Source organism: Orbicella franksi, chromosome 1 (genome assembly GCF_964199315.1).
Source record: "Orbicella franksi chromosome 1, jaOrbFran1.1, whole genome shotgun sequence".
Classification (NCBI taxonomy): Eukaryota; Metazoa; Cnidaria; class Anthozoa; order Scleractinia; family Merulinidae; genus Orbicella; species Orbicella franksi.
The window spans coordinates 17,857,477-17,872,025 of record NC_138145.1 but is presented as its reverse complement, the minus strand read 5'-3'; the positions used below and the strand labels follow the sequence as shown (position 1 = coordinate 17,872,025).

Genomic DNA, 14,549 nt, shown 5'->3' with positions numbered 1-14,549 from the left:
AATACTCCCACAAAATTACTAGGAATCTATATTTCCTATGACGAAAAAGGTAATAACCAGATGAACTTTAATTTGAAAGTACAAAAACTGCAGACAAATTTAGACATTTGGAAATCGAGAGGATTAACACTCTATGGAAAAGTACTGATAATTAAATCTCTGGGGTTATCTAACTTAATATACTCAATTTCAAATGTTAACGTCCCTAAGGAAATAGTGCCAATGGTAAAAGATAAAATGTTTCGTTTCCTTTGGAAAAATAAGAAGGACAAAATAAAACGGACTAGTATGTACCAAGACCTTTCCTCGGGAGGCTTACGGATGGTTGACATCGAACTTACGATAAAATCGCTCAGACTTGCATGGATCAAAAGACTTCTCTTTAGAGATAACTGCAATTGGAAAGTAGTACCGGACTATTTTTTTAACAAACACGGAGGTCTCAATTTCCTGCTTCGATGTAACTACGATGTCAAATATTTAAGGCACATTCCAACATTCTACAGAGACATACTTATTGCATTTGATGAAATCAAGACTCTGTACAATTATGATCAAGGAACCGAAACCATTCTCTTTAATAACAAAGAAATCTTAGTTGATGGAAAACCGCTATTTATAAGGGAATGGTTTGTCAAGGGTATCCACACGATCCAACAGCTTTTTAATGAAAACGGTCAATACCTAACTTTTCAAGAATTTCATGCTAAATATCATTGTAACACAAATTTTCTCCAGTTCTATCAAATCTTGAGTACAATTCCTGTGAGCTTGAAGAACAGAGCGCGAGTCCTAGGGCAAAACTCGATCTTTAATTATAGAGAAAACTGGAAATCTTTTTTACTGAACGAAACTAATCAAATCAATTTTGAAACGTATAAGGCAAGAGACTATTACCGCCTACTTCTTGTTAAGAAACACCAATCACCTCATACTGGCCCGGAAAGATGGAAAAGAGATATTTCAATAGACACAGAGAATTGGACAGATGTCTTTAAAATGGCTTCAAAAACATGCAAAGAAAATAAGTTGAAAGAATTTCAATTCAAACTTATCCATAGGATTGTCATTACAAAGAAAGAACTCTTCAGATATGGGATAAATACAGACAGTGACTGCATCTACTGTAGTGAGCCAGACTCCATAAATCACACCTTTATCGACTGCGAATTTACAAAAACCTTCACATGCAAAGTCATCAATTGGTTTAACAATCAGAATGGTTCAAACTTTAAGCCAGATACAAAAGAAACGCTTTTCGCCACCTTTAAACACCCAACATATATGGAGCTAGTGAGAAAATTCAATTACACCCTCCTTTTTATGAATTTCTATGTGTATATAAGTAAACTAAACAACAGTTCACTTGTACTACCCGAATTTATTGCTAGAATCAACTATAAATACAAAGTTGAAAATTTGTAAATTAACACCGAAAAAGTACTCGTAACGTAACAATGCTCGTCACAAACTTTATAGACTAAGTTACTTTTAATTGTATTAAATCAAGATTAGAAATCGTTCCTCCTCCCCCTTCCCCGCGCTACGAGTTGTTTGTTTGCTTTTTTGCTTATTTTGTAATTTTAAGTTTTCCTTTCCTTTTATTGTTTTTTTCTTTCTCTTTTTCTTTCTGTTTCTTGCTTTTTATCCTGTTTAATTTAATTGTAGCTAATGTGTGCTGTCAGAATTAATTAATTATTTTATGTTATTCGTTTTCCTAATGTAAGTAACACCTGATGTAAATAAGTAATGTACATTGTAGTATCGGAGTAGCCATGCCAGAGTACTTTGTTATTGTAATTTTTGTAATTTGTGATACGTGTAATTTGTTAAGACGTGTTACTTTAAATAATAATAATAATAATAATAATAATAATAATAATATAAAAAAAAAAAAGAAAGGAGAAACCAATTTTGCTTGAAAGTCTTGAGTAAGGCGATGGATTTTGATTAAAGCCACCGTCCTTTTTTAACTCGTGATTGCCTTAGCAAGTAATGTGTTGTAGTGGCTGATCAGATTATGCAAATGATATGCAAAGGTGGAATTTTTCACTTCTCGGATCGAGAACCCCGGGGGAAGGGGATGCTTCCTTATATAGCCTATATGGGTATGTGCGGCCACAAAAGGTATTGTTTTTCAGCCGTTTTGGTCATAAATAGGGTCCCGATTTTGGCCATTTTGGTCTTAAATATATGGTACGGTTTTTGCACTCTAGTTTGAATTAAGTATGTATCTTAGAAGAAGCTACTTTTTCATCATTATCGGTGAGACCATACACAAATACCCTTCATAAATTATTTTTAGGGCAACTGTGCCAACCACAACGCTCATAAATAGGGTATCGAATGTTTGGTCAGGTCATAAATAGAGAAGGGAAAATCGCAGTTTTTGGTCGTAAATAGGGTAGGCGTTTTGAGAAGCGGGCAGCCCAACCCCCACCCAATTCTTCTGAGAGTACCCCCGGAAGGAATCGGGCATTCCTAATTGGACTGTGCAGCTTTGTTTTTCTCTTAAAAGTAGGGAATTTAGGGACCGATACCTTGCTAAAATCGCTTCAAATCAGCAGAAAAAACGAACAGACAATGGTTGAGCCTACTTCCCTTATTACATCAAAAAAAAAAGCTCCCATTGCCACTTTTTCGTGATTATCCTGGCAAGCTCTGGCCGTTTAGTATCAAACCCACTTTTGATAACTTTAACTCTATACAAAACTTTAAGTACTTCCTCTTTTATTTCGATTGTTTAATTTCAATTACCAAATGGAAAAACAAACTCTTAATTACATTCTGAAAGAAAGACACTTGACCTCTGATTTAATACCCTGATATTTTTCTTTCCAGAGAAATTTCATAAATTTTATTTGAGCGTAAATCTCTTTTCCATCTCGATCATTGGAATAGGTTGTTTATTTACAGACATATCCATTCTTGAATACAATTAATTGCATGTAGATCTCTGATTACTACATTAAATAATTTACTAAATTCGCATTTTAACCTTTACCGAAACGGCTGCAATTTTTCGAGATCGACAGTCTTGGAAAATATTAAGAGGATTCTGCTTCCCTCTTGCACCAGAATCCCCGACGGCATTCGTTTTTCTTGGTGGCAGAATGAATGATGTATCTCTTCTTTTTACACCAGTACCCTGGAGGGCAGGCTGCGGAATCTTCTTCTTGCGTTTCAGCGCAAGTGAAATCACGCGGGCAGCTTCGTTTTGAGAGAAAATCGATTGACCGCTTTCTTCGGCACCAGTACCCTGGTGGACAAGCCCTGAACGAAAACATGGAGCGAGGCTGACTGGTTTCAACTTCCTTGCACCAAAAACTGCATTTGTTATAAAAAAAACAACAACAACATCAGTACACACTTTACCTCGTAGGTATCCGCATAGAGGTAACATTACTAGTCGATACATTTGTTAAGTACGTGTGCTATGTGATTTAATAAGAAATAAATACGCATTTCAACGCAGTCCAGAAAATCGCTGGTGTGAATTGCAGAGAACGAGAACAACAAGCTACGGATCATAACCCTATAGCGACTTTCAAGCTTGCCACTCTCTTTGGAATGCTAAAATAACCCAACTGATTGAACCAGAAACTGGTAGCCAGGCATTGCGTCAAGGAATACGCACCCTGAAAAAGTTGCCGTGCTTGTCAATCTTCCCCAAACATAACCACCCTTGTTCCTTGGTGTATTTTAATTTTTTTTTTTTTTTTCATTTTATTTTTGTTGTTTTTGCGTTAATTCAACGAGCCTTGTAGATCACTTAAGTGTGCGTTGGTATAACGGATCGAGAAGAAATCACCACTGCTCACCCGTCTTGACATTCCTCTGGCTGAGTCGGTTGATCTACCACTAACTCGCTTCTTCGGCACCAATACCCTGGGGGACAAGCTTCAGCACTTCGTGCTGACCGGCATAAAAAACCTCTAGGGCACGAAGCAGAATCAAACTCGCGTTTTTTCTTGCACCAATATCCGGGAGGACAAGCCGATGAAGAATGTTCGTCTTGTAACTCTGCGGTCTCTTCAGCGGCGAAAGTGGGTGACAATACTCCGTATAGACCCAGCAGAAGGGTTATAAGTGTGATTTGATGCAACATTCCTGTCAAGAGGAAAAGGTGATTGAAATTTACTTTCCTCAGCAGCGTGCTATGCTAGCACAACTGAGAAGACTGAAGAAGAAGAAGCCTGCTAGCCGAGGGTAGTCTCTTTGTAAATGTAATAGTTCAAAATGGGGGCTCTGCCCTGGACAAAGTGAGGTACACGTGTTTCACCGTTCTTTTGAGTTCGGCCAAAGTAGGACTAAATAGAGTACAGTGAAATTCTGCCAACAGTTCAGTCATGTTCAGTACTGCAGAATGACTCTCTCGATATGAGATAGCTTTCACTTGATGGGCTGGTAAAGTCGACTATCGACGATGGCAAATTCTATTTTAAACATCTTTTACAAAAGCAACAGAACGCAGGCTACTACTTCAGTACACCAGATAGTGGCAGACAACCAAAGTACCAGTTTCTTACTCTTTTTCTGTTTTTGACATTGGTATGTCCCTTAAGGAAAAAATTGCGCAATCTTCACCCCCTCGGCACCCCCGCGGGTAGTACTTTCTTGTAAGGATACTCCCCATCTCCCACCCCAAAATTTCAAAAAAACAAATAATAATGTTTGATTCTGTAAGCTTATTATTAAGCTGAAAATTATCCATCCTTAATTGCATCGCACGTCACCCTCTGTTGCTAAAATAGCTGAGTGTTGAATCTGATTTCCGCAGTGTTTATTGAATATTTACAAAGAGCGCTGTCTGTGACATTTTGAAAAATATATTGAGCAAACAACTTATTCAAGAAATTTTCTCATGTCTTCGATGAATTTGCAAAGAAAAGTAATTTCCTTTTCACATAATTTTTCCGCGCCGACTTTTCACGATTTTTTCATTCTTTTTTTTTTCGTCATTGAGAGCGCGTAAATGAATTTGATTGTGGTCTAAACTTAGGGCAATTTTGTAAGATAAGAACTGAATTCGGCCTGTGTTATTAACGGTGAAATTTTACCCTTAAGAAGCCTAATTGCTTTCTTTGTTGATGAATGTATCTATGTTTCAATCTGCCAATGGCATAAAGAGAAAAATGGCTCTGAAAAATTCAAGGCAAATTTTAGAGTCAGACGTGTGCGAATTTCATAATGGATTTTTTAAATATCTATTTTTGAATGAATATCGTTCTGATTGTTGTGAAAATTGACCGAAAATAGCAGAATATATTCAAATGCACGACAGACCCTTTTCATTCACTAAAACAAATGAAAACACAGCTGATACATGAAGACCAGATTTGTTTATTGAAAAACACTAATGTGATCTTTTGTTGAATACTGTATGTTTTTTTTTTTTAGCTAACAAATTGCATAGTATTACGATCAGGGTGTGAGTTGATGAAACGAAAAATAACTTCATCGGATCAAATTTTGTTTTCAGTGCCAGTTTTTTTTGCTTTTTATCTTTGGTCTAGATGAAATTAAACAAAAAATATGTATTACCAAAGGGTGCGGAAAATAAGCGAAAGCTGTGAATTTGATAATGACGAAGACATGTGGGCAAAGTTTATCACTCATAACATTAAGATAGAATTTTGGAGAATAAATCGTTGCTCGACTAATTCAAGTTGTTTATATGTAAACTATAAATCACAAACTTGGATTTGGTACAGACTGTAAACTATAAAAAAAAAATCGGAAATAAATTGTGAAGAAAAACTCTGATTACTTGTAAGGACAGATGCCGGAGAAGATTTAATTAAACAAACTAAACATTGTACTGTAAGCGATTAACTAGATACTTAATTGAAATTTTTCTTTTTTGTGTTCTAAAGAGGCAAAAATTGCAGCCCTGTATTGAGACAAAAAACATTGTATTATTATTAAGATACGTTTCTCGAGGAATATTGGATTATAACTACTCACTGGACTAATCTACGCGAGTCGAGTCTTTGTCGTTTTAATAGATTCTACAATGAGCGATAAAAAATAGGAAGCTTTTGGTTACATTTTAATCGCTTTACTCGTGTGAGGGTGTAACCAGTTTTTGCATTTATTTTTTAAGTCAGGTATTCGTCGTACGGTTTTAAATAACTTTAGACCGGACAACCAAACATCTCGTAGATGCGACTCAACAAACGGCTAAGCTACCGAATCGTTGGCGATTTTCGGCAACTCAAACAAAACTTTTGTCAGGAAAAAAAATACTTCTTTTAAATCATTTCTCACAATACAAAATAGCGATGTCATTGCCTCAGGGAAAGGATATAAGCCCGTTACGACAAAAATTGTTTTCTTTTAAGGGTAAACCTATTATAAACTCAAGCTTTACATTTGAGAATTGCCACAGGAGAAACGGCTCGAGCCCGCTTACAACGGAAGACATAGCAAACAACGTGGTCAGAACTTGATACAAAGTATGATTTTTTTAAACGTGTAACTCTTGTAGGACTATAACAAAAGAAAAATTAGCGCTTATTTTCCAGTTACAACCGTGAACCCATGCGGTCAGACAGGTTTCGTAGTGAAAACCAAAATGAAAACTCTACGCAAAACTATAAGATATGTGAATTAAGAAGATAAAGCCTTACCTTTTCACGATGATAACTATGGAATAAATATGTCCTTTGTGATACCAAAGGGAGAAGTTTGAAGCAAATGGATGATGATTCGCGGGTCCCGCCGCGAAATCGTGTATTTGCTGTGTGACTACTGTATCAGTGGCCTACCGGGCACATCGCTTTATAGTCAGAGGGCTAATTGTGGGTGTTTTAATGAAGTATTTATCTTGGTCGATGAAAGGATATCCGAAGCTAATCTAGACACGCAGATCGAATGTTTAAATTGTGTAATTTGTTATTGAACCTCGAATCCGCATCCCCTTGAACGTGATACAATACAACAATCTGAATAAACATTTAGCCGGGCCAAGATCGCTTTTAATTAGTGCGTGGTGCGATATTTCCGGGACTCGAACTAACAATAGGTCGAAACGCTCCTTAATTCATTTAAGCCATCACCCTAGCTCTCAATCACTCATGAAAATGAGATTTATCATCGGCTTACTTCGCATGAGCGCAACGCAATGGCAAACGCAAAATTCCTCCATTTCTATCTCTCGCGAATCACATTAAAACCCATTCAACCCCTTCAGTCTATTCAAAAGAAACAGACCACGATAATTGATCTGCTCAATTTCTAAAGGGAACTAATAGTTAGGAGGATATTGAAAATACTATTATCTCGTTTTAACAAGAATAATTGGCTTTTTGATTCTCAATTGCCTTTATGTGATTAGATCGATATCACTTTTTTAGAAACGATAGCTATATACATTGGATTTCTCTCGATGGCGCGTACGTTACCCACACTAAGAACCTTACCTTTGCTCAGGTACATTATTTATTAAAAAATAAAATCGGGATTCGAATTCTCAGTTATTTGTCATTTATTGCGCAACGTTTAAAAACCCAACAACACTCGAGTGGTATGTGAAAACTGATTTCCCAGCTAAACTTCATCAATCGAAACGAAACTGTAGACATAATTTAGGAGGAGAATTTTGCTTTTTGTATATTGATTTTAGTATGGTTTTAGTAAACGCTACTTTGCTAAAACCGCCTTACTCTGAAACTCACTGAGTGTATAAAATTACTGTTATTTATCGGGAAACAAATCTCTTTCAGCAACAAGCCTACGCACGCGCTTGCTCTGAACGAGCTTTTCCTGGTAAAACGTCCCGTTTTATCGATAGTGAATGCGGTGTCCAGACGCCACATTTTAAGAATTTTTTTTTTGCCAGTTATTCTTTGCCTCAATTCTAAATTACACAGTTTTTGATTTTAGTAAATATGATTGACAGTAGTTTTGCGGAAGAACTCAAGCTTTCAGGAGTTGGTACATTTTACCTGAAATCATTTTCAATCATAGGCCAAGTTTTCGTGGTGTTGAAAATTTAAGCTAAACCGAATGTATCCGCTAAACTGCAGTGGCACTTTCTTTACTTCGAATAATACTAATGTTGTTAATTTGATTATTTTACCGTCACTTATAATTTTGTAAAACTGGCATTTTCAGTGTAATAGCAGTGCTAATCACAGTGAACTAGCATGGAACGCTCTCAGGAGAACCCAGATTACACAGAAACACAAAATACATGCCGGCGTCTTTGGCAAAACGAGCTTAATTCTTACTTGAGACCGAACTTTTTTGCAAAAAATTATACACGACAACCAGGACCTCAACCCGTGTAGATGTAGAATTGTTACTGAAGATTAATTAAACAGGTCCTGATCGACGAATGATATTTAAAGCTATGAAATTTCATCTGATTTTGCTCGAACTCGAAGAATTATATCTGATTATATTTTAAGGCAATTTAAGATGAGTGATTTAAAACGGATTTAATTAAGAAAATCATTTGAAAACCCTCCGAAGTTCTCGCTGAAAAGTGTCACAAATCTTATAAGCCGAGAATTAATTCGTTTGCGGAGCAATTTAGCGATCTTTTGTTATGAAAGGGAATTGTGTCTCTTTGATAAAAGTTTTTGTTTTGAAACACTTGAAACAAAGGTCACTTTTTAAAAATCCATTAAAATTATCGCTGAAATGTTATTCACCTAAATCTTTTGAATATGGTCATAAAAGGGCTCATGTGAAAACGTATATCATGGCCTGCTAGTCACATAGACGTATTCCAAAACGGCAAAGCTGATTCACTGAATTTTGTGACAGCAAGCTTATGGCTAGAACTTTCCTGGGCTAAAATAATCTCAATCTGGGCCATCTGAGCCAGAAACATGAGGGAGGCATTGTCAGCGAATTTGCCCTGAAAAAAAAACAAATGTGGAAAAGCTGGTACCATAGAGCTCTATCGGTTTACTTTTCGTTTACGTCAGGTATAAAAATAATATACAAATAAACCCAACAATCAAAGAAACATTTGAAAGGATCAAGACAAGTTGTTTTCCAAGATATTCCATTTCTCACAGTAAAACTGAATTTTCATTTTGCGAAAAACTGGGCAGATTCTTCATTTCATTTCCCAGCAATTATGGACGACTATTTGTAGAAAGAGACAACGATTGATTGCCGGTAAAAAGGTCGCAAATCATGTGTCAATCTTCATCAAAGCAATTTTGACGAACAAAAATTTGTCGTTTGGTCAATAAGTTTAACACATCCGATCTATGAAATGCTTAACTTCTGCATGTGTCTGTTAAACAACGGAAATGGAAACATCGCCCTTGCCATTTTAAGTTGAGTTGTGCACGTAATAAGGTATGTTTGAAGAAAAACGGGCTAAAATTATTCTAACTACGTACATAGAATGTTTCATCTCGTTTTCAGCGTAACACCTAGTGACTGCTTTTTCCGCGCCAATTGTCATATTTGACGAAAGAATTAGATAGCATACCCGCTGGTACACGACTGAACTGTTCAGCAAAAGAATTGACTTGTTTGTGCATGGCATTGACGTTTTACGTGTTCAAATATTGTCAGTAAACGAAAACAAGACAAAATCTTTTCGATTGCAAGGGTCACCCGAAAGAACAGTTACGCCGAACAAATCGATAACCGTTAATACAGTGACTCCCTACGAGAGAAAACGAACCTCGTGACTAGTTTATCGTTGATTTATTTCCTAACTTAAAAGGAAAGATGGCATTTGAATCATTCTGCCCAAAGCACCAATGTGGTCTGGCTCATTTTCCGACCTTTTTCAGTCCGAGTGTGAATACCAATTTTCATCGAGTGAGCCCCTTAATAAAGAGCGCCTAATTTTGGCTCCATTCTTTTGCATTCACTCTCTCGTTGATTTTAACTTTTTTCTCGAGATTCCTTGATTATGTTAAAATTGTATTGTACGTCCACTAAAAGCCTTTTACTATGGAACTAGATCAAAATAAAGGCACGAAGATCGAGCACGCGACAAAGCCACTATTTTGGCTCTCAGAAGCGGCGGTCAATTAAGATATTTATTATCTATTTTATTTACTTCGCTCTACAGAATGAATAACTTAGCGATGTCGCGGCGACTCAGTTGGCGATTTTCACACGCGAAAGATAGCAGACTACAGAGCCGATCTAGTAATTATTGTCCATCTTTGAGGCAACGATTGACAATTTTGCCGTGACAGTGCATGTGGTTTCATTTCCTACCCGGGTCACTTACATTTTCCTTCTAGGCGTCACATGGCCGTGGCAGGTTAAGTCGTCCCAGAATTTTTCATATCGCTCGAGCACAAGACCATAACTCTCCGCCACTGACACTGCTGGGTTGGCGATATTAGAAAAATTATTTCGATTGCATAGTTTCACACAACAAAGGAAAAGTGACGGACAACTTGATCTTCAACTCGATGGAAACCTGTAATACATACTAGCGTACAAAAACATCAGTTGCGAATAAATAGTAAGCCAAAAGGTACCAAAGATGGCTAAGTTTGGGACGATTAAGTCCAATTGAGAATAGAAAGTAACCTGAAAGTAACTACAGTGATCAGTTAGATATCCTTTGTACAATTATAGAAACTGGGTCTTCTTGGCTTCATAATTGATCTCGTCTATTCGCTGACACCCTGGGTATAGAATGAGGTTCAAGCTAAGGCCAGCACTGACTTGCGTTGTTTGGGATCTAAGATTTGTCAACTAAACCTTATTGATAGAATTCCATTAACAAAGGAAACGTAGTCTTTCGAATCGAATCATTCTTACTGAAACAATATTTGTACCTAAATCCAAATTTAAAAAAATATAAAACACTAGATGTACGCAAAAGCTCAAGAGACAATGAAAGATTCAGTTTCTTATCTCGGTTACACCCTAAGTAAACTGCCACATGTCTTAACTTGAAAAGAGAAAACTTCAAAAAATTATGAGTTGACTGACAGGTGAGAAAACTTCTCTGCAGCTTTGAAACTCAATTCCTAACTATATTGGGTGATTCTTCTTTCTCTTTTTAGAGAAAATACAATAGCCAAATTGTCCATTCGAACATGAAAAGGTTTGTATTCTGATTGGTCCCCCGAGTGGCTGGAATTTTAGTTACAAACCCCGAGCTCAGTTTTGAGATGGACCAATAGGTATTAATTTCGACGACTGTTTTTGTTTGTTTGGGTTTTTGGCAACCACAAAACAACAATGCACTGTTTTACGACGATTTACTTTTCGAGCAAAAGCATAGCTGGCCGACGTCCGCAGTTTTGATAAAACTTTTACGGAAATTTATAACGCATGTCTGCCGCAGACAGACGCAAATGTTTGGCGGTGGAGTTTAATTAAAAGCCATTACAATTGAACTATATGCACGTAAATTTCTCTCAATTTTCTGATGGAAACGGAAAAAAAAAAGACCAATACGGACAATACGCCGAGTTCAATAACATCCCATTTGAAAATTAAAAATTGTAACTAAATGAACCACAAGTGATACAGTCTACATATCAACATTGTTCCTCGGATAAGGTAAACATTTTGTAAGCGGAACGCTACCATCACTACACCACCAGCAGACACTTTGTCTCGCAAACTCACCTTTAAGACACGCCGAAATACGTCGGAGGCTGATCACTGTTTTGGGTGACTAGATTGAGAAATGCAAACTTTAAGTTAGTACAGAATATCAATTTATCTGCGTGAAAGCGAGCTCCATTTCCCGTAATGGAAGTGTCATTCACCTCAGCAGACCTCAGTAGTTCGCCCTTACAGACTACTTAAACTAGTTCCTTCTCTCACGATAAGGAATAGGACCGGGGGCGTGAAAGGTTAAAGCAGCAAAATGTGGCAAGTTTATACAGTGTTTGGGCTTAATAGATGCGCGTGGTTTTGGTGTCAGCTAAAAAGCGTATCATAGGAAATGTATCGCACATCAGTAATTGATCCGGTTTGCTTCAGTTATCAAAAATTGAGCTACGTTTCCTTAACGTTTTTCAATCCTGGCAGACATTCGTTATCTTTAAGTGTTATTTACAATGGGCAGTCTGCAAAGATCAACATGACCTATCCGAGACACTTGCCTCATATATGTTTTGAATTTATTTCTTTATTTCGGATTCCTGTAAAGAGGTTATGTATTGAACATTTAATTAAATATAACAGAAGTGTTTCCTTTTTTTTTGATCTGATAATGCCTCGGTAAGAATTTTCGTCCGACCACGTACCCAGGCCCTCAAAAAACGAAGTCTCTCTGTCAACTGTTTGTCTCCTAGACCGTGTACTCACTTACATGAACGCCGCGTCATATCAAAGCTTTCACCAGTTGGGTAAATAAAAGTTAATTGTCAGTACAGCAAAGTAAAGTTAATTACGGTATAAGCTGATTTATCTAACAACCGTTCTTTTTTTCTCCCTACATAACAAGTCAAAAGCGTCTGGGATCATTCAGTACATGTAATCATTTATGCGTCTTTCATGACGACCATGAGGTGTTTCTGGACAAAATGTTACGCGCTGTGAAAATTGACGATTTCAGAGTGAATACGGGTTCTGTCGAATGTCACCTGTCGTGAATTTATCCGGCCGGCTGTTGTTGGGTGTTAACCCATCAGATTCATGTCCAGTTATGTACACAACGTAATTTAACCGGAAAGCAGGAGTTTCAGACGTAACAATTTGATAATAAAAAAGAATCAAACTTGTTTTGCAGGTTTCCACCATAGAGCCCCTTTGAATTTCAACACGGACAACCAGTTAGCTTACAGTGTGCTACTTTCATAAAGTTGATATAGCAGACATAGCAATGGACTCAAAGTAACTGCACATCTGTTGTTTTCTATCATTGTCGATAGCTGTTGTCACCACTGTGTAATTTACCTTCCTCTAGATCTGCGGGTCATCCGTTGCAGGGAAGCATCATTCGAGGCTACAACTGAGATGCAGAAAACACTGACCTGGGGTTTCACTTTTACGGGAAAAATGGCAAACAGGCCCACCCTTTAACTTCCATTCCTCCATTCAGTTGGTGGTGTGCGAGGAAAGGTATTTTCGCCACATGCCATTTCATCAAGTTTACTCGCATGCCACAAAAAGGGTGTTGGACTGTATTGCCACAGCGCCGCCTGTCTGAAAGGTGAACTCCCATCGCTCCACTGTGAATCATAGAGCATCCAGAGTTGTACGCCAGATAGCACGATCCTGAGCAAATCTTATCATCTTATTTCGGTTTGCTTCCTGGAGAGATAAATCTTCATTGCACTTTACCTCCTTTAGTTGTTCTTTGATATCCCATACTTGCATTTCCATGCAGGGTCACAGTGACTTAAGTGTGACTTCCTTACAGCGAGCCCGATCTGTCTTAATCTGGACCTCCAATCGTCAAAGCTCATTTGTTATTCTTTTTGGTCTCATTGGTCAATGATCGGCGTCATATTGAATCGCAAAGATACAGCAAAGGAATCTTACACAAGATATCTTATCCTGCTGTCCTTAAATCTCTGGATTCTATAATTGCATTTCATTGCACTGCATTAATACATTCCCTTCACATGTAAAAAAAAAAAAGAGAAAGTAGTCCACTTATTCCCCCAAGTGCCGACAGCCACTGTCGGGGACCCAGTTTGGCATCAGGACACCGACTCAAAGGGATGTTGCAAGCTGTCTTTCGTAGCGCCTCTCTTCTTGTGAGACGTGATTATTAAATCGCGAGAGCGCTGAAACCTCTCTCGAAAGAAAGGACTCGTGTCCAACGAGGATCACTGTATCAAATACATATTAGAATGACTGAGAATCAATTACTTTCGACAAACGCTGATCTCTCGAGACGATTTGTCGAGAAAGTTTCTGTTTTTTTTTTTTCGATTGCCAGTACATGTCTTCTGGAACCTACATGAATCGAAAAGTGTCTTTGTATGTTTGTTTCTCATTCTCACACTTTTCTAAGAAAATGTCAGTTTTTTAGCGTTTATACGCAACCTACTAACACATAAGGAAAAAGAAAAGCTTTCTTATAACAACTGGTACATCATAAATAACCTTTTATTTACACTTTGTATAATGTGTTGTTCTTGCATGTTACACAAAGGCAAGAGCATCTACTCACAAACTACCTCACTATAACAAAGACAAAACCTTGGTGAAATTTTACACATACATCACTGTTTCGTATCATATTACAGCTGTACATTGAAGAAACTAACTCCAGTTTACACAACGTTCCTATTATTTTAAACTCTAGTTAGGATTCAGAATAAGAAGCTTTATTATCTGTTCAAGTACAATTCACTTCATCCCTGTATTAGAAATCGTCAACAAGATGCACAAATTCATATTTTGTTAATCTTGTAAATACGGAAGTTAGTTGGATTTGCTTCTGAGTGCTGTTCCCATAATTCTCATGGGATGTACTTTATCGATGGTTGGTCGCTCCAATGCTTCCTTTAACTTCCGCTGATATTCAGCTTCCGCCTCCTGCCAGAAAAGTAGGAACTGTTAGCCTTCTCCACAACTCGTCCTGAGTAGCAATGTACTCTGAATTGTAACCCTCCTTGTGTACAAATATCTCAACAACA

At 37.3% G+C, this 14,549-nt stretch overlaps 2 protein-coding genes across 4 annotated transcripts in view; both read right to left on the bottom strand.

Moving 5' to 3' along the window:
- Positions 1-1,903: 1,903 nt before the first annotated feature.
- The window catches only part of LOC145494397 (uncharacterized), a 19,366-nt gene continuing 6,720 nt past the window's right edge, over positions 1,904-14,549 (bottom strand). Inside the window, exons 1-4 of one of the 3 annotated variants that reach the window (XM_081473871.1) lie at positions 11,721-13,801; positions 11,578-11,626; positions 3,822-4,110; positions 1,904-3,327 (exon numbers count right to left, since the gene is read on the bottom strand). In XM_081473871.1, coding sequence (XP_081329997.1) covers positions 3,048-3,327; positions 3,822-4,108 — 567 coding nt within the window. In that variant the 5' untranslated portion in view covers positions 4,109-4,110; positions 11,578-11,626; positions 11,721-13,801 and the 3' untranslated portion in view covers positions 1,904-3,047. Of the gene's footprint in view, positions 3,328-3,821; positions 4,111-6,632; positions 7,221-11,577; positions 11,627-11,720; positions 13,802-14,549 lie in introns of those variants that run through there. The other 2 variants (XM_081473856.1, XM_081473863.1) reach the window with 2 other exon arrangements.
- LOC145494312 (cilia- and flagella-associated protein 53-like) overlaps positions 13,999-14,549 on the bottom strand; it is a 5,908-nt gene continuing 5,357 nt past the window's right edge. Inside the window, exon 10 of the mRNA XM_081473757.1 lies at positions 13,999-14,448. Coding sequence (XP_081329883.1) covers positions 14,335-14,448 — 114 coding nt within the window. The 3' untranslated portion in view covers positions 13,999-14,334. The remainder of the gene's footprint in view (positions 14,449-14,549) is intronic.